Source organism: Zalophus californianus, chromosome 4, assembly GCF_009762305.2.
Source record: "Zalophus californianus isolate mZalCal1 chromosome 4, mZalCal1.pri.v2, whole genome shotgun sequence".
NCBI classification, from domain to species: Eukaryota; Metazoa; Chordata; class Mammalia; order Carnivora; family Otariidae; genus Zalophus; species Zalophus californianus.
This window is the reverse complement of record NC_045598.1, coordinates 126,891,772-126,912,286: the sequence shown is the minus strand read 5'-3', so window position 1 is coordinate 126,912,286 and position 20,515 is coordinate 126,891,772. Positions and strand designations below refer to the sequence as shown.

The window sequence follows — 20,515 nt, the reverse complement described above, 5'->3', positions numbered from 1 at the left end:
ACTAATTGTCAACGGCTAAAACTTAGATTTCACAGAGAAGTACTACTCTGAATTTATCTTGAGAGAACAGTCATATCTGATATATTGGGGCCACATTGCTCCATGACCCTGATCTGTAGGAGTTGTCTGTTCATTATAGACTCCACCACTTACGAAACCCTCTTTCAAGTCCAGAATGAGCTTGCTCTCTTTTGTTTTTCTTAAATTTGGCCCACCCTCTGCTTACTCTGTGGGCTTTTGTTTTTGCTACCTCTGCTATATAGTATAGTAGTTTGCAGTGTGGGCTTTGATGCCAGACCCAAAATGAAATCCTGGCTCTGCAGTGACTAGCTCTGTGGCCTCAGCAAGTTACCTGACCTCATGGTAGAGTGAGTTTTGTGATGGGAGTTAAGTCAGGTAATGCATTATAATGCACATAAAGTTGTTGGAACTGCATGTGCCAGGGTGAGTGATGAGAGGCTGGGCTGCGGCCGGGCTCCACAGAGGGAGGCAACAGTGCCCCTTGGGACCAGCTCACCGTCTCCTCTGTGAGCTGCTGCTGCCGCCCCTTCTTTCACCCCGCTTCCTTTTGCTTTCCCTTCTCTGTATGGCTTACAGCTTGCCAGTAAACTGCAGTGTTTTCTCGCTGAATATTTCTTGCCGTGCACTGGAGGACTACTTATTTTTATTTGTTTCATTAAACTTTTGTTTTAATGGGTCTCAAAATTCTGTGACAGATTTTTGGTCAAGTGTTTTCCATTAAAAAGTACTGATTTTAAAAACTAATAACCTAAAAAAAACCCTAATGACTTAAAACTACACACACACACACACACACACACACACACACACACACACACACACACACACCATGTGTTTTCCATTAAAAAGTACTGATTTTAAAAACTAATAACCTAAAAAAAACCCTAATGACTTAAAACTACACACACACACACACACACACACACACACACACACACACGGTCCACAAAACATCTCCTTTCCTTCTGAAGGTTTTACAATGTATTGTTATCATTAACCAGTCTTTTACTATTAAACTTAACTGGCCAGTTGATACAAACATTTCTGAGACTGTTCTTCCACCACTGAATAAGACCAGGGTGTCAGGTTATTGGGGATAATACTCATTTAGCCTTTGAACTTTCTGGGCAGACTTGGTGACCTTGCCAGCTCCAGCTGCCTTCTTGTCTGTCTCATGTCACAAACAGCAAAATGGCCCACAGAATAGTCAGAGAGGTTCTCAACACACACAGGTTTGTCAGGAGCCATGTCAGCAATGGCAGCATCACCAGATTTCAAGAACTTAAGAGCCGTCTTCCCCCTTTTTCCTGGGATGACAATCAGTCTTCTCCTTCATCTCCACAAGTTTGCAAGCAGTCTGACCTGTGTGACAATCAGTACAGGTGCATATCCAGTACTGATTTGGTGAAGGATTACTTTTTAAAAAATAAAAATAGAAATATACCCTGTTAATATAAAAAAAAATTTTTTTTGGATAGTATAGAAGAAAATAGGGTAAAAAATGCAGGTCCCAGGATGCCTGGGTGGCCCATTCGGTTAGGTGTCTGCCTTCAGCTCAGGTCATGATTCCGGGGTCCTGGGGTCGAGCCCCACATTGGGCTCCCACTTCTCCCTCTGCCTGCCTCTGTCTCTCTCTCTCTGACAAATAAAATCTTTAAAAAAAAAAAAATGAAATTCCCTTTTTGTACTGCCCCCTTTGGCCACAAGTCGTATTTAATGTTGTGATGTGTATCCTTCCAGCTGTTTTCCATACATTTTGTATATAGTTAATATTAATTATATGTGGTTTTTCAAAAAATGAAATCTTATTTTGAGACTAACATTTTATATTTGGAGTAGCTAAGAGATGTCTCCACTTTGAAACATAGAGATAGCTTTCATAGGAGCTCCTCCTTTTCCAGTAAAGGGTCCTTTTTTTAAAGGGGAGGTGTGGGCATATTTCTGGTACACAGCTGTTCTAAAAAATGCAAAGATTACCAAAAAATCATCCTCATTTACATTGATTAATCAGAAAAATTGAGAAATCAATATGCCTAACATTAAAAAAATTCCTCTGATACAAAGGAGACTTTAAATCCCCAATACTGTGATCTAGTTTTTGTGTACATTTAATTTCCTGGGGAGAAGCTTCTTAGGAATCATCAGAATGTTCCAAAGAGCCAGTGCCCAAAAAATTTAAAAACTAGTGCCTGAAAAAAAAAAAAAATGTTTTTCCCTTACATTCAGTAGGACAATACATTTTTTATTCTGTCAACTGATTAATTTCCCCTTGTATACTTCTTAAAGTGTACAAGTTAAAAAGAGACTTTTTTTTATAGTTAATTTTAAACAATAAACGTTCCCTTAAAGGACTTACAAATTTAGAAGTGTTGTTACATGCATTCTTCCATTTAAGTTTTTATCTAAAAGTGCTTATAGGATGCCTGGATGGCTCAGTCGGTTAAGTGTCTGCCTTTAGCTCAGGTCATGATTTCAGGGTCCTGGGACTGAGTCCCCCGAGTTGTCCTGGAGTCTGCTTCTCCCTCTTCCTTTGCCCCTCACCCCTGCTCATGCTCACGTGCTCTCTCTCTCAAATAAATAACATCTTTAAAAAAAAATTTTTTTTAACTGTATTATAGTCCATCATGGCCAAAGAAATTACCCAACTACTTTAATGGGTCTATATAATTATTAGTAAAGGCCTCCTGTGTATTAAACATGAAAAATACAAAGATGAGTAAGAACAATTACAGCAGTAATAATATGGCTTTAGATTTGTGTAGCACTTCACCGTCTAAAAAATATTTTCACATTTGATCCTTTCAGCAATTTTTTGAACCCAGTTTGGTACATTATCCCCGTTTTATACGGAACAGCAAATGAAAAATCATAAACTGTGATACTTTAAATCTAAGTTAAAATACTATTTTGATTAGCACTGTTTCTTGGGAATGTAAGCCTCTGCCTTCTTTTCATAAACCCAGGTGAGGTCGCTTCTGGCTAAGGCTGTTAGGGTAGAGTTCTCAGTTCCTCTGGAAACCACGTTCTAGATTCTGTCCGGAGTGTGTTGTATTGCTGTAACAAAATAAAGCTAGAATAGTAATGCCAGCTACACATATTGTCTGACACTGTGCTAGTGCTTTGTATTTCTTACCTTGTCCTTAATAACTTACAAGGAAAGTGTCCTCTCCATTTTCAGGTCAGAAAATCTTAACACAAGAGGGTTCTATGCTTTTCCAAGGTTACATCTAATGCTGGAGCGAAAGTCTGGTGTAGTTTTCTCTTGGACTTGAACTTGAGCTTTTCTTCATGACACCACACTCGCAGTTAGTCACCTTCTCACTGACCTTTCCGGTCGCCAATTCCTTTGGATGACAGAATGTCTTTCCCTAAACTCAGCTCTACAAAGCTTTCCTGAGCACCACCTACACAAAGCTTGCAGAAATGTCCCCCACCTCTGCCACATACGTGTTCTGTTTAAACAGATTTCATGACAATTCGTGGATATTGCTGACTAGCTTTTCCACACAGTGAAGCTTAGCATTTTTATCTATTGCTTTTGGGTGCTACCAGGCCCGAAACGAATGAGGGTTAGAGAGGAAGCTTTTCTCTTAAAAGCTGTCAGCGTATGTAACTTTAAATAATTTTCTCCTTGTGTCTGTAATCACACTGTGTAGAATGTCCTTTTCATAGTGACACACGTAATTTTTTTTTTCAAAAACAGCATACTAGAAACTTTTCATCCTTAAGCTTTATTCGTTGTACTTACAGTGAATTTTTTGTTTTATTAGGATACAATATCACAGAAATCTGTAGATATTCATGATTCTGTTCAGCCAAGATCTGCAGATAATAGACAGCAAGCACCAGTGGCTGCTGTCTCTACTGTGAACGAAGAAGTCAACAAAATTAAACATACAGCAAGTGAGTTATTTCTCCTAATAAAAATAGTGTGTTTTGTTTTGTGTAGGTAAAGGATGAAATGTTTGCTTTTACTTTTGGTATTAACAAATATATACTGTAATTGATGGTGTAGTCACTTCGTTACTGTGTGTGTTCCAACTTGGACATTCACTAACACCTGTAGTACCAGCTTTTTCCACAAATGCTTTTAGCTACTGTTTGTGTCGGACACATGAGTCTGTTCTGGAGCATGTGAGTCTTCTCTCTTCGTTCCTTTCTGCAAAAGTGGGGCCTGAGGGGCCTTTCCCTACAGTGCTTTCTAAGCAGGAACACCCAGCTTCCTGTGGAGCCAGCCTTCTTCTATACACTCAGCTGCCTCACCCCACATCTCCTCCGCTCACCGTCTTAGTTCTTTTCACAAAGAAGGGGAACCCCTTCTGTTTTTTTACAAAACTGATCCAACTTTGTTTACTGAAGGAAAATTCTAACACCAAGGAAAAGCCACCTCCTCCCTAGAAGAAAACAGGACAACTCTAATTGCTTTTATAAAATGAGGTCACATAAGAAAAGTCACATAAGAAAAGTAACCATTTTAGGGGTGCCTGGGTGGCTCACTTGATTGAGTGGCCAGTTCTTTCTTTCTGCTCAGGTCATGATCCTGGGTCCTGAGATTGAGCCCCGCGTCGGGCTCTGCGCTCAGCAGGGAGTCTGCTTGAGATTTCCTTTCTCCCTCTGCCCCTCCCCCTGTGTGCACACTCTGTCTCTAAAATAAATAAATAAATCTTTAAAAAATAAAAATATTTTCAGTACATTCACAGTGTTGTGCAATCACCCTAATGATTAATGATGGTAAAGGGTCTTTTCATGTGCTTATTGCCATTTGTATGTCTCTTTGGAGAAATGTCTATTCATGTCCTTTGCTCATTTTTAATTGGTTTATGTCTTTTTGTTGTTGAAATGTAAGTTTGTTACACACTCTGGATATTCTACCTGTATCACATATATGATTTGCAGATACTTATATTCTCCTGTTGTATAAGTCTTATCATTTCTTTGATAACATCTTATGCAGAAAGTCTTTAATTCTGATGAAATCCAATTTACCTATTTTTTTCTTGCTCTTGCTTTTGGTGTCATAGCTAAGAATCCATTGCCAGATTTAAGGTCATGAAGGTTTTACTTGATATTTCCTTTTAAGAGTTTTATGCTTTTAGTCCCTACATTTTTAATTTAATTTTTTTCTCGGGGAATTTTTTATTAATCCTAGGTGCTTGTTCTTGAGAGAAGACAGATTTGGTATCCTACTTGAAAGGAGTTTCTAGCTTCAAGTCACTGTGTTTTGCTAACTTTCTAAAAGGGAGATAGGTAGTGGTGAGTGGCTTATTTTCATTTTTGATTCCTGTTCTCTGGAGAACCAGCAGTGGCTTGTGCAGGAATCCATGACAGCTTTAGTCTACACTGGAACATGCCATGAGGACAGAATAGTGAGTGACTTCTCTCTCAGCCCCAAGACTGAATTTAAATATACTTAGCTTTGTAAAGGAAGGGCCTGGTCATCACACATTAGAGAAAGTTTTCACATGGCTAATCCAGGAATATGTCTTTAACTGGAGCTGCTTCCCTACCACCCTGAGCTGAGGACCCATGCTTCTTTCCTTCTGTCAGACACCCTGTTTGTTCTCCCCTTGAAGTTCTTTAGGAAAAGTTCACCATGGGATTGTTAACTCAGAATCGTGGAGCTGGGGGAAGAACAGATGGCCACCATGCTCCTATGAGCTCTTTCATTAAGTGGACAGGTGATGGGGGCGCCTGGGTGGCTCAGTTGGTTAAGCGACTGCCTTTGGCTCAGGTCATGATCCCGGAGTCCCAGGATTGAGTCCCGCATCGGGCTCCCTGCTCATCAGGGAGTCTGCTTCTCCCTCTGACCTTCCCCCCCTCATGTACTCTCTCTTTCTCATTCTCTCTCTCAAATAAATAAATAAAATCTTAAAAAAGAATTTGTTAAGTGGACAGGTGATGGTTCCTCTGTTGAATGAGGCGGCCATCTGCGGTCTGACTCCTCTTCAGAGAAAAGAATCATCAACACAGACCTAAGTACTTCACGCTGTCTGCAGGGCAACTAGCTCATTCTCTCTGTCCACTTTCAGAAAACATCACCGCCCCCTCTAGCCTCGGCTCCGTACCTGCTGTCCCACATAGTTCATCTTTGCTTAGCTTGGGTGAACCAGTTACGTGGTCACCTAATAAACCCTGGCAGTGTCAACCAACCCGAGTTGTAAAATTTGTCCAAATAGATATTGTCCTCAAACATACTGCTGGTCATTGCTAGTGAGTCTGAAGTTAAGATCCTTATCCTCCAAGGACACCAGAAAGCAGGGAGAGGCCCAACTTTGCCCATTCAATCAGAGTGGAGCCTCATCAGCCATACTCTAAGTTCACCCTGCTGAAAGCTCTTCCGGCCCTTAGCGGCTGATGTTAGAACTAATGAGGACACATCTTGTCAGACGTCAGCCGACTCCCACGTCTCTCTGGGAGCTCCGGCTGTGCTGCCAGGAGTCTCTTGCTCTAGGAACTGAGTTTTAGGACTGGAATGGGGGAGGGGAAGGAGCAACTGGTACGTGTCAGCTCTGACTGAAGTAAAGGGCTAGGAAAAAGACACTGAAGAGGAGACAGTTTGTGGGACTTGTGGCTTCTTTGTTTTGTTTTTGTTTTGTTTTTGACATGTGATCTAGTAGTAAGTGTTCAATACAACAGCATTTCTGAAAACTACCTGGAAAGGAGCCTTTATTAATGACCTCAATAAGAATAAATTTATGCAAGTTGTTTTGCTACCCCTAAAGTCCCTAAAACATTAAGTTCCACAAATTGGTGCCACAAAAGGGAATTTGTAATAAAAGCAAAAGTAGAGACCGAAGAATTGTAAGTCAGCCGCTCCCCTTGGGCAGTCATCTGCCTCCTGGAAAGCTCGCTAGAAAAGCTGGCCCTGACATCCCAGGATTGAGAGCTCCCTTGGAGCCACATGTCAGCACTGCCAAGCTCTTGCAGCATCTCAGTAGTTGAGTTCTTTCTGACCTTGTGCTTCAGCATTTGGTCAGTGAAATGCAAAGTTCTTCTATGAACATGTCCTTATAGGCTGGTGGATTGTCAGAAACATCTTGCTAAGCAGGTTCATTCAGGCTAGAAGACTTAGCTATGTTTCATCTTGCCTGCGCAGCGTGGAGAGCATTTTGTTACTTTGAAATTCGGTTAGTTTTGTGATCATGTACTTAGCATAATCTTTTTATAGACTTCTTTGCTTATGGATGCATTTGAAAATATAGTTAGCTACAACTTCTAACCTGGATTCAAATAAAACGTGCTCTGATTAACCCACAGTATTACCCCATTTGTCAGAATTTGTGGCTATCCCTTACTTCCTTTCTCACAGATCCAGTTCCTGTTGTTTTCTTTTGGTATATATAGGTTTTTACATTACCTATATTCACAGGTCAAACTTGAGTTCCAGTAAATGCTATTAAAGTCTAAGCTTTTAAAATCCATTTGTTACATTTTATTAAAGAGTAACCTTAATCTTATTTTAAAAGTTGTAGTGGGACCTTTCTGAACATTATTTACTGTTCTTAGTCCTTGGGAATATTTTTATTTAAAGAATTAATTTTGTAAGGCTTTTCTAAAAATTGATTAAACTTTTATTGAGTAGTGCTTATGTGCAAAAGCAGTATGTTCTCAGTGTGATATATGCAGGTAACCTTCATACATACAAATGTTTCCTTAGCATTGTAATGTCATAGATACTATAAAGGATTCAAAATAATTTTTGTTTGCATGTGCATTGGGGTGGGTTTCCTCACAGAATTTCCAGAACAAAAATTGTTTGCCGCCCTGTTGATTAAATGTGTTGTGCAGCTGGAACTCATCCAGACTATCGACAACATTGTGTTCTTCCCAGCCACAAGCAAGAAGGAAGATGCCGAAAACCTAGCTGCCGCACAGGTACGGATGTTGGGGGACAGCTGCTTTTACATTGAGGAGGAAGTTGGCTTTCACAGTCTGGACTTTAGAGCAGAGGTCACACTAGAGATTTGAGCTGGGGGCTCTTCATCACAGAAATGTCATTCTAAACCAGGGGACTGAATGCTATGCCCTAGGCAGTATGTGTGGACAGCTGAGAGGAGGGTTGCCCCCTGAGCCCCGGGGCTTCCGTGGTTAGAGCGCCTGGTGATGAAGCGGCTGGTTAAAGAGCTCGAGAAAAAGAATCCGTGAGGCAAGGGGAGAGCAAGAGACAGTGGTGTCCTGGAAGCCAAATGAAGAAAATGTTTTAAGAAGAAGGATGTGATCATCTCTGTCAAATCCTCAGTGGGTCAAGTAATATTTCGTCTGAGAATCGCCCCCTAGCAATTTGGTAGACTTCAGTGACCTTGACAGTGCGTCAGTTGTAATGTTGAGGACAAAAGCATTATGGAAATGGGTACAAGAGAAGAGAGGAATTGCAGGCAGAAAATATTGATAATTCCATCAAGGGGAGTTTTGCTGTAAAGGCATACAGAGAAATAGGATAATCTCTGGAGGAGGATGGAGGGGGTCAAGAGAAGGGTTTGCTTTGTTTTGTCTTTAAGATTGGCAGTATGGCAGCATTTTCCCTGCTGCGAGAACTGAATGCAGAAGACAGGGGCAGTCGCAGAACAATCTTTTTGAAAAGTGAACGGGGACGGCATCTAGTGCCAGCTCCCGGGGGGTTGTCTTGGATGGAAGCCCTGGCCGCTCGTGCATTGTGATAGGAAAGCAACGAAGTGTGTGGGTTAACACGGGAAGGTTGGTCTGTTTGCTGTTGGGAGTTTGTGGGAGGTCTCTTCTGATAGAGATGAGAAGAAAAATCATCCACCAAATGAGGTTGGGAAGAGAGTTTTAGATGCTTGGAGAAGTGAAAACATGAGCTAGTCATCCAGGAGAGCAGACTAGGGCAGTGCAGGATTGCTGGGCAGCACCCAGAGCCCACTGGATTTAAAACCAGTCTGTTTTCTCCAGTCGTGTTTGCTGTGTGGGTGTAGATGTGGAGTAGGCAGTTTTGCCAGCCAATTAATCTAAAAAAGAGTGAGGCATTATGCAAGAGAATAATTATAACTGGAGCCTGTGGAGTCGAAACTGGTTAATAGGAGAAGAGAGGACCTAAGTGGCAGGGAGGAGCAGTGAAGGGCTGTAGGCTCTGGCAGGGGAAGACCTCCTGGAGTCAGGAAGGAGGTGGTGCTTGATGACTAGGATGCATGGAAGGAAGATTTTGGAAGTTTAATGACAAAAGATAAGACTTTTCCCTATTTCCTGTTGAGATAAAAGAGATTAAGTTCTGTGGCTTGCTCTTAAAACTGATCTTTGGGGGAGAATTGAGTTCTAAACTTACTAAAATTTGTGACTGTGTGTGTGTGTGTGTGTGTGTGTGTGTGTGTGTGTATACGCGCTGTGGTGGTTTGTTTTCCAAAGAGAGATGCTGTGGACTTTGATGTTCGAGTTGATACACAGGATCAAGGAATGTACCGCTTTTTAACATCACAACAACTTTTTAAGCTACTGGACTGCTTATTAGAGTCCCATAGATTTGCAAAAGCGTTTAATTCCAACAATGAACAGAGGACTGCTCTGTGGAAAGCAGGTAAGCTGCACGAGTATCACATTTTAGTGTTCACCATTAACAGTTGTGCACCAGAGGTGTACATTTATCAGAATTCATTATTGTACAGTTCGGGTGTATGCATGTCACTGTATGAAGTTTTTACCTTAATAATAGTAGGAAGGCAGTCTGCTAGCCAGGCCTAATATAATACATATATAATATAATGTGTAATATAGTAAGCTGCTAGGGGAAACTTGTTTCCCACTTGTTTAATCAATCTGTTATTTGACTGATTTGACCATTTTTTCATCCTGTTCACCCAACCTGGACCTCCCTGTCGATACTGTCAGAATACTTTTTTTAATGAGAAAAAGTGTGTGAAGGTCCTAAACATGAAATCCTTGCAGGTGTATTCAAATGACTTCTCCATGCTTATCTGGGAGTGGCCACACCTCAGAATGGAAGTGAATGTTCTGAGGGAGGGAGGCATATTTTTGAACAAGTTGAAAAATTTTAGTATAATTATATAAATATATAATTAAGTATAATAAACTGACATCTAATTTTTTACTTAAGAAGTAATTTGGTGCCTATTAGGTAAAAAACAGTGCTGGAAGAATGAGAGCAGAATGTGAAGAAAAGGAGCTAATGTTTATTGAACATCAAACTCTGTGAAATAGTGTTGGGTACTTTATATTTGCATATTTTATTTAATCTAAAATGATCGTTTAACTCCTGATTAAGCCCACGGCTTTGTTCCTCCTCTTTCCTTTACAACCTAACTTCTGGGAAGAGTAGTCTATATTTTTTCCCCTTTATTCAACCCAAGTTGTTGCTGCCATTCAACCAGGACTGCTCCTGCTAAAGTCACCAAGTTTCACGTTGGCATGCGCCTTGTACCCTTCACAATGCTGGCGGCCTGTTGAAACCTTCTTCCTGCTGAGGGGTCTGCCCCTGTTCACCCAGGGGCCCCCCTGTAAGCTGTATGGAGCTTTCAGGTGCCGTTTCATTTGAAGAGATCTGCTTTCCCAGGCAAACATTGTTTTGTACCTCCTGTCCCCCCAGCTGGAAAGGAGAGGAAGTTTTACACATAGAAATCGCCTTTAGCTGGGCCTCCCCCCGTTTGACCTCCCCACAGTCTCGAGGCGTGCCTTCCCTGTGCGACTCCTTCCCTGTGGGCCATCTCATGGCTGCTGAGGCTCTGGGCTCAGGGCAGGCAGCAGATGGCACCGCTGGACGTACACAAGATGTGCCTTCACACAAGGCGGTTTTGTCTTTCTGTAACATGCCTTCCCAAGATAATCTTGGAAACTTCCCTTCTCCACAGGCTTCAAAGGCAAATCCAAACCTAACCTTCTGAAGCAGGAGACGAGCAGCCTTGCCTGTGGGCTGCGCATTCTCTTCCGGATGTACATGGATGAGAGCCGGGTTAGTGCCTGGGAGGAGGTCCAGCAGAGGCTTTTGAAGTAAGACTCTTGACTCAGTTTCTGCCTTTGACCCATGTGGCTGTGTGGTACAGAGTAGGAAAGGGCCACTAGGTTTGCACTCGTGGCAGAGTCCACATTTCAGCCCCGCTGCAGGACCATGCAAACAGCTTGGGGCCCAAGGAAGAGATTGCGAAAATTAGATAGAGTCTTACAGGTGGACGCACTTTGCAGTTGGTGACATGAGCAAATCATGTGTATTGTTGCTGCTGTGGGACAGGAAGAAAGTTTCCTAAAATTTAAAACTTCAGAGTTTTTAGGCTTTTTCATGCCACAGATAACCACATTTTTACAAACCAGTCATATGTGAAAGTGAAAACCTGCCTGCCTGCATTTAGTTTGAAAGGTTTGATGTTTTGTTAGTGTTACTTATTTTTGCATTCTCTTTTTACTTCATGACAACTTAAGATTCTGTCCTTTAAATTTTAAACTCATGCTAAGAATGAAACATGCCATTCAGAAAGACTGCTGTCTTCTGCATTGTATTTTTGTGTATTCTCAGGGAATAGATGTTCTCAGAGACCAGTTAAGTACATTTTAGAACTTCAAGAGATGATTTAGTCCCTGTTTTTCCCACTTCACTGATGAGACTTTTAAGACCCAGAAGTGTCTACACCTTCACAGTGAGTGAAGACCCGCCCGATTTCAGCCCCGATTTCTTGATGCCAGGCTTGTACGTGTGCTGCCGCACAGGGGCTCTGAAATTCGGGGGACCTTTTAGAAAATGCGTTTCCGGATACATTGCACTGGCTTCTTTTAACGTCTGGTTTTCTTCCTAATTTGAAAAGGACACGTTTATGTTGATACTCTAGTTAGTGTTAGCAGACAGACTCTGACCAGTTCCTGATAGTTAATAGTCCCTCCCCACCTCGTCCCAGCTGTTTTCTCTGTGAACGCCCTAGCAGCAGGTATGCAGCACGTGTCAAAGTGAGCTCTTTCTGTTACAGTGTCTGCAGCGAAGCCCTAAGTTACTTCCTTACTCTGACGTCAGAGAGTCACCGGGAAGCCTGGACTAACTTACTGCTTTTGTTTCTAACTAAAGTTCTAAAGATAAGCGACAGTAGGGTAAGTATGAGAGGTCTTCTCCAGCCCGGCATTTCTAGCCTGACCAGCATCAGGCTCAAGCGGGAGGCAGGGGCACCAGCTTGCAGACCTGTGGCTCGGAGGTAGATCTAGCAAAGCCCGGGCTGTGGGGCCACTTTGTCCTGGACCACGGTGGCCCGTCTCCTCATGGGCCCTCAGTCTTGTCCCTCCTCACCCTGCTTGTTTCTCTAAGCAGTGATTTTGTAGGGGAGTCAGTAAAGAAGGAATCAGTGTCCCTTTGGAACACTCTGACCAAGCTGCTGGGTCCCCCACACTTTGCAATTCCCGTCCTGACCCCTAAAGTCTGTCCTCCATTTTGAAAACTGTCACCCTGCCCAACCTCTGGCCCTGGACTCTGCACCTACTGGGGTACCAGGCCTGTGCTCCAGGCTTTAGCCATTCCTTTGGCATATTTATTGGTTCCATGTAACACAGAGGCCTTAGTGAATAGGCCATAAACTCATTTAAGAATTTGAAACCAGTAGAAATGACGATAAATTAAAAATATGTAACTAAGAGGCACCTGGGTGGCTCAGTTGGTTAAGCGATTGCCTTCGACTCAGGTCATGATCGAGTCCCTGGATCGAGTCCCGCATCGGGCTCCCTGCTCAGCGAGGAGCCTGCTTCTCCCTCTAACCCTCCCCCCTCTCATGTACTCTCTCTCTCTTTCTCGCTCTCTCAAATAAATAAATCTTTAAAAAAAATATGTAACTAAATATAAATACATAGTGCAGATTTTCAAAAATATGCATTTCCCTCTTTAAAAAATACAGCAACTTAAAGCTCATATACTTGGAAACGGGTTGCCATGATCCCTGAATTGGTTTAAAAATGTCTAGTGAGGTAGCCTGAGATTGGGGTCACGGTGGTGTACAGGGCCCCAGAGAGGCTGTGTGGTGGCACTTGGTGCCCTACAGATGTTTGTCCCAAGTCATGTGCTCTAGTCCACATGCATTTCCCTCTGGGCTGGATAAAGCTTGGAGAAGTGACCTAAGACATCAGCAGCCATGTGGCCAGGAAGGACTCCAAACCCCAGTCTCTCTGGTTCCACCGTGGGCTTTCGTGCCACCATCGGTCACACTGCTACCTAGTCCCTCATGGGGTGTGGAGAACAGCAGAGAAAGATATTCAGAGATTGAGGAACTCCAACAAAGACAACCACAGTACATCAGTTGAACTGTAAATGTGGAAAGTCTGATCTTTGCCTGGAGACTGCAATTTTGTATTGCACTACTATTAGGTAGAATTTTCCATAAAAATTAAAATTTTCTTTAACAAATAAGATTGTTTCAATAACCCATAGCTTATAAAAACTCAACTGTGGTTCCTGCTTGTCTTCTTTTGCTTATTATCCAGGGAAAACAATGATAAATACTAAAAGTTTGTCATAAGTTTGTCAAGGAAATGTAATGGGAATCAAAATAAGGATAGATAAGTGAATAATGTTTGTATTGAGTCTTTTGATACTTCTCTTTCAGTTCCATAATCAGTATAGTCCCTGCTTCACGCAGATGCCTTTCCTCTGTCTTCACTGATCAGTGCAGGCCCCAGAGTGGTTTGACTCTAAAGGCATTTGAGCTGCTGTGGTTTGGAATGCAAGCACTACTAATGGAGAAATTTATTTCCTCCCCCCTCCCCCCCCCCCCCCAGTTTAAAGCTCATGCATCATTCTACTACCCTCTCTTATGTGAAATTATGCAATTTGACTTGATTCCTGAACTTCGTGCCGTTCTTAGAAGATTTTTTCTGCGAATTGGAGTAGTTTTTCAGATATCACAACCACCTGAGCAGGAACTTGGAATAAACAAGCAATGATGGCAACTTGGTATTTTTCTGTTTGCGTTTACATCCCTCCGCTCTTTAAAAGGACCTTGGAGCTGAGGTTTCCTACCTGAGAAATGGTTTCTCTGAATTGCGGTGTCTGAGGGTTACTGGTAAAGATGCTTAGAACTGTAACTCAAACTTGCGCAACGCTCCAGTCCCTATTTAGTAATCTGGTGGATTCTCTTTGTCACGTTGGGCTCATGTTGAGCAGAAAGCCTGTTTCCACAGTGTCAGCTTGTGTTCATGTGTCCTTCCCTGTCCTTGGCAGGGAAAGCCCCACAATTTTCGGCAGGTGTGGAAGTAAAACTTTACCCAAAGAACTATAGATGTAAAGATTTGAACTTCTGCAAGAAGTACAACTCAGGAGAGCTGTATTTTGAAGGATAAAATGTTTATAATTGGGGGGTGGGGGGGAGAAGAAATTATTGTTCATGGTAAAAGATATTTAGCAACTATGGTATTCTTATTCTGAAGATTTTTGCACACTCAGGCTATCTGAGATACTGGTAATCATCCTTCTGTGAAAAATGTACAGAGATGCAGGTCTGTAATATAAAAATCTTAAACATTATATAGTTCTTCCTGCACTGTTTTATTTTAATTTCTTTATTTTCTTATTCATTTGCTAAATACCTATAATATTTTGTCAAATGCACTAAACATTTGGGTTCAACTTTTTGTCTTTTTTATTTTGTGGGGGTTTTGGTTTTGCCCTTTTTGGTGGGGGGGGTGGTAATTTTGAGGGTTTAACATGCCCAGAAAGCTGTTGTGGCTGATACTTGTCATGGTCAACAACAACAAAAAAGGTAGAAAATACTCCTACTGACCTAACTACCTGTAATATACTTCTCTTAGGGCTTCTAAAGATGAGCCATTAAAATAGAGTTGATCCTTCATGGACCGAAACTTGAATCACTGCAGAATGAATCTAGGTTGCTGTCACTTTCTTTTTCTTTTGGGTGGCGGGGCTTGATGTAGATTTTACTCTGTGTACAGAATTTAATGTTGAATATGTTAAAATAAATCTGGCATGGTTGGGGGAGTTAGATTTACTGGAAATGTATTCATACTGTGAATTGTGCTCTGATGGTTTAAAAAAAAAAAGACAAGATTGTCAAGCATTCCGTATTAACAAACAAACAGTGGATGTAGAAAATTTTTTCAGATGGATAAAATGTATATGGTACAGATGTAAAGTTTTCTATGTAAAAAATTCTGTACAACTTTCTGTACAATACTGATTCTCATCTGGCATATTCTAATCAGGTTATAGGTCAATAAAGTTTTTGGATTATTTCATCAGTGCAATCAAAACCTGTGTAATCTACAGCCCCATGTTTCATTGATCCTTTCTTTGTTAAAAGCCAAACAATTTAGGAATATTCTTGGCCAGAACTACAGTGTTCCTCTTTTGGCATTAGGATCGTGCTTTCTCAGCCATAGGGTATTCATAATTAAAATTTTGTGTGTTAATAACCCAAAATAAGGCTATACTGTGTGAATGCTGAGAGAAAGAGCTGAAGTCCCTTTTGGGGCAGTTTGTCGGGGGCATTGTGTGTCCTAGGAGTCAGTTCAAGTTGTATGGTATGATGGCATTGAACAAAAAATGGAACATGTCAAGATAATGATTGTGTTTAAAAATAGAAGTGTTCAGTGTTCGCTCTCATACCGCTCTTAGACGAGTTATTGAACAATGCATTTATAGGTGTACCGTATTTACTACCCCCAGGACAGCCCTGTGCAAGCCCAGCTGGATGCTAGAGCTGGGAGTCACCCACCTTGGTAAATGGAAACCACTATGACCTTCCAGTCTATCTGATGGGTGTTTCAGATGAAGATATAACAGGAAAAATCTTCACAGTAAAATAAACAACGGTTAGGTTACAAAATTGAGTATAAAATGTATAGCTAAAATTCAAAATGGAGAAATTTCACACTTCCAGTAAACTTGTCTATCCTGTCCGTCATTAGTTCCATCAGTGGAAATGTGCAGGAAGTAGTACCTGGGGGTGTTCTCAGCCATCATAATGCTAAAAAGACCAAAGAATTATTTCCCAGAATTTGAATTAATCTTTTAATTTTTAAATGTGATTAAGGAGTGATTGATTAGGAAGACTGACTCACTGATCCAAGGGTCCATGGTGACGCAGCAAGGATTCCAGTCTCTGTCCTTGGCCCCTGATGGTCCTGTCTTCAACTTCTAAAACACCTCGTCTAGAAACCTCAATTCCAGTTAAAATAAGAAATTGACATTGGTAATAAAAAATAATTTATTTCTATCAAGTATTCAGTCATATAGATTAGTAAATGTAATGCCTTCATTTGCATAAACATAGAGGCAAAAAGATGTGATATTTAGTTTATGGCATTCCCCCATCATTTATACTGAATGAGTAGCTATAAATGACATGGAAATAACTAGCACATTTGAGTCATTACCTAGCAACTGAAATACAGCTACAACCAATGTATTTATTAAATGAATTATTTTGAATAGCAATAACTGGCAAATGTACATACAAAAAGCGTATTCAGGTTTTACAGTACTGTTAAGACACTTGTTTTATTCACCTTATCTTACTGACAAGCAGAATTTAAAATAATGCACATATGGTAATTGATTCCAAGAGTTCATTACCGCCCCAATTTATGGCAAAATTGTGCAAAAATAATTCTAGGTAATCCTACATTATGTAATCATTGCCTTTTATTTATGTACATAATATATACATCATTATACATGGGAAAAAATACACCTTATATACAGATGAAACTTGTGTAAGTAACTTCAGGTAGGGGCCAACAGTAGCACACTTATTAAAGGTTCCGATTTGACATTCCTTTCACCTTAAAAGGCACTGCTGGGTCCAATGCAGATTTATTTAACCGTGGGCAGTAGACAGGCCCTGCCAGTTGTAAGTGCCTGGTTTTCCAGGAACCTGCTGCTGCTCCTGGTTCAACTGCTCAGCCATGAACTGTTGCAGCGTTTCTGAGGTGCCTGGGCGGAGCCAGGGCTCAGTTGCTACAGAGTTTGATCCATCGTCCCCCACGTGCTTCATGTCATCAGGGTCAAGCAGTGAACTCTCATCGTCTACAGGAGGCAAGAGGAACAGGACTCAGGTAACACTGGTGGCAAGGAGGTGAAATGAACACAGATCTCCTTCCTGTAATTCAACCCATTTCAGCACTGCATTTCGCCATAGTATTATGTTCTCGTTTTGTCCAGGCCCCTCATTTAGAGGTAGGAAGAAAATGGTCAAGGGAATAGGTGACTCCATGGTACCATCACCCACATGGATTCCAAAGTGGGCAAGGAGAGGGGGCCAAACATTAAGTTGACTATAGAAGTGTACGCAATCTTAAAAAACTTTTAAATTCAGCAAAGTTTTAGAAATACCCCAAACCTGTTAGCAATGCTCTAAGGAGATGAAATTACTTCCATTCTTGCACCTAATATTAAGAGTTTGGTGTCTACTCCATTAAAAAGTAGGTCCTTAAGTTTCATCCTTTAATTGAATGTACTCAACTTCTATCTCTGTATTTTACTTACTAGATATAACAGGAAAATCTGTCTTCCTACCCTGTGATGTCATTTTTATTTTTTTTAATTACATCTCCCGGTCTGTGAAGGATTAGCCCAGCAAAGGGGTACGTGCAGTCAATTTAATAAGCAATCAATCCACATCGTACCAGAAAGCTCCTGTTTGAAAGGACAATGTTAAAAAGTTTAGAAGTTGAAAACCCGTAAGAGATTCTTCAAATGCTCTTTCTCAATTTAAATATAGCCCTGTTAAATATTAATTACCCTTACTGGCTCTAAAAGAAATTGAGGAATAGATAATCCTCAGTGCAGATTTAAAGAACTGTTTTCCCACTGGTCCACATTTTTTCAGTATATGATGAAAAGTACTGCTCCATCAATTACCGTATGTGCTCGTATTTGATAGGGAATTGCCACCAGAACATAAGATACCTTGACTGCTAGAGATTGTAGTATAGTTTTAAATTAATAAAGATAATTGCTATTAGAAAATTATTGTATGTAGCTTAACAGACTAAAGGGTACTGTCCCAAAAGACCACTCTACTGTTCGCCAAAACTAGTATTGAGGGGCTCACTAGCTGCCTAAGGAACCATCCTGTCTGCCTGTGCTTGCTGAGCACCCTTCAACCTGCTGGTCTCCCAAGCAAGGAAAGACAGTGAAACCATAATAACACTAAACCCTGGCTTTTTTTTTTTTCTTTTTAAGATTTTATTTTTTGACAGCAAGAACAAGAGAGGGAACACAAGCAGGGGGAGCAGGAGAGGGAAAGGGAGAAGCAGGCTTCCCGCTGAGCAGGGAGCCCGATGTGGGGCTCGATCCCAGGACCCTGGGATCATGACCTGAGCCGAAGGCAGACGCTTAACGACTGAGCCACCCAGGTGCCCCACTGACTTCTAAAAAGAAACATTAACCTGAGGCTACTTGCTTTGTCTATGGCATTGAAAGCCACGCAAAAACAAAGTTCCTTGTAGTACTATAAATTTATAATAGGTGTGTTACCTAAAGAACCAAAAGTTGTCAAGTTAATTTCTCACTTCAGTAAGGGGAGTGAGATGCTGATACTAGCCAGCATTTTCCCTGCTCAAAGCAAAGAAAGCCTGGATATATTTAATAAAAGTTTCATCTATTTAGAATCCACTGAAGGGATGCCTGGGTGGGTCAGTCGGTTAAGCGTCTGCCTTCGGCTCGGGTCCTGATTTCAGGGTCCTGGGATCGAGCCCCGCATCGGGCTCCCTGCTCAGTGGAGAGCCTGCTTCTCCCTCTCCCTCTCCCCCTGCTTGTGTTCCCTCTCTCGACAAATAAATAAAATATTTAAAAAAAAAAAAAAAAGAATCCACTCAAAAAAGCATACCGTCTCTGGTAGAATCTGATGCAAAGTTGATCCTGAGTCCCAAGTTTTCCTGGATAGTGTCTATGGTTCTAGGCCTTAAACTCAAAAGGGATTTCAAAATTCATTCCATCTCTCCAACCCACCCATCCCTGCCCCCAGCCAACAGTGAAAACTTCCCTGTAAACAGGTTTGAGTTCTTAAAGATAATAGTCCATAAGACTGGCCATTTACCTGTATTAATCAGTTTATTCTGAAGTTCATTCAGTCTTTGCATCCGTTCTTCATTTTTCATTCTAAGCTGATCAATATTTATACTGGACACAGATTTTAGAGAGAGACCATCTGGTGGCATGTTAGGATGACTGTTATCCTATAATTAGAAAAGAGAATTTTAGAAACAATCAGTAACATAAATCAGTGAACCTAAAAATATTCTTGCCCCTGATAAATGTATAGTGTGAGGAATAAAAGAAATGGAAATCTGTAGCATTTATATTCTAACTCCTGGTGTTTATTCATGCAGGCTCAGATGAAGATGCAGCATTTGTAATAATATTTAAATACTGCCAGGCTGGGTGAAGGTGGGGAATTAACAGGATGCAAAAGATAAAAAGTGAAACAACAGGGCCTAAGAATCAATTAAGCTACAGTAATCAAGACAGGGTGGTAATGGCATAAGACAATGGAACAGAGAGTCCAGGAATAAACCCTTAATTTATGGACAAAAGCGCCAAAAAAATTCACTAGGGGAAAGAAGAGCCTTTTCAATAAATGTTACTGGAACAACCTGGATTGTCCACATGCAGAAGAATGAATTTGGACCCCTACACCTCACATCAAGTGCAAAAATTAGAGTGGATCATTGACCTAAATTTGAGAGCAAAACTATAAAAACCCTTAGAAGAAAACAAGTAATGTTCATGATGCTGGGTTAGGTAATGGTTTCTTGATAAGACACCAGAAGCACAAGCAATAAAAGAGAAGATTGGTTAAGTTGGACCCCATCAAGAAAGTAAAAAAGACAACACACAAAATGAGAGGAACTATAAAAATCATACAATAAGGGACTTGTGTCTCAAATACATAACTTACAAATCAACAATAGACAAACTGATTAGAAAATGGGCAAAAGATTTGCATAGACGTTATCTTCAAAGATACTGAACATCATTACAGAAATGCAAATCACACCCACAAGGAGGCACTACTTCACACTCCCTAGAATGACTATAATAACTATAATAAAAGAGTAACAAGTGTTGCCATGATGTAGAAACTGGAACCTTCATCTATTGCTGGTGGCAGTATAAAATGGTGTAGCCACTTTGGAAACCAGTCTGGCAGTTCCTCAAAATGTCAACCATAGTTACTCTGTAACACAACCATTCTATTCCTAGATGTGTATATGCAAGAAAAATGAAAATCATCAGGAAACTTGTACACAAAAGTAGAAACAATCCAAATGTCCATCAAGTGTTGAATAGATAAACAAAATGTAGAATACCCATTCAAAGGAGTTACTCAGCAATAAAAAGGAGGCAAGTACTGACATGCTAAACTTCACCGCATCTCATGTCTCTGTATCCAAAAAAGGCAACTACAGAGACAGAAAGTAGACTGGTGGTTGCCGGGGAAACAAGTTACTGCCACCTGGTAAAGTTATACATGTAATAATGCTAATAACAGCATCTGTCCTTTGTGGACTTAGCGCTAATGGCTCATATATATTAACTATCTCCATG

General features: G+C 41.0%; 2 protein-coding genes across 10 annotated transcripts in view; one reads left to right on the top strand and one right to left on the bottom strand.

The window, feature by feature from the left end:
- Positions 1-15,198, top strand: part of ARFGEF1 (ADP ribosylation factor guanine nucleotide exchange factor 1) — a 147,378-nt gene extending 132,180 nt beyond the window's left edge. For all 4 annotated transcript variants that reach the window (XM_027596724.2, XM_027596715.2, XM_027596708.2 and 1 more), the window contains 6 exons: positions 3,792-3,924; positions 7,757-7,896; positions 9,379-9,547; positions 10,836-10,974; positions 11,940-12,057; positions 13,726-15,198. In XM_027596724.2, coding sequence (XP_027452525.1) covers positions 3,792-3,924; positions 7,757-7,896; positions 9,379-9,547; positions 10,836-10,974; positions 11,940-12,057; positions 13,726-13,890 — 864 coding nt within the window. In that variant the 3' untranslated portion in view covers positions 13,891-15,198. The remainder of the gene's footprint in view (positions 1-3,791; positions 3,925-7,756; positions 7,897-9,378; positions 9,548-10,835; positions 10,975-11,939; positions 12,058-13,725) is intronic.
- A 1,583-nt stretch (positions 15,199-16,781) lies between these two features.
- Positions 16,782-20,515, bottom strand: part of CSPP1 (centrosome and spindle pole associated protein 1) — a 266,222-nt gene continuing 262,488 nt past the window's right edge. For all 6 annotated transcript variants that reach the window (XM_027570502.2, XM_027570590.2, XM_027570366.2 and 3 more), the window contains 2 exons: positions 19,005-19,143; positions 16,782-16,990 (listed from right to left, as the gene is read on the bottom strand). In XM_027570502.2, coding sequence (XP_027426303.2) covers positions 16,782-16,990; positions 19,005-19,143 — 348 coding nt within the window. The remainder of the gene's footprint in view (positions 16,991-19,004; positions 19,144-20,515) is intronic.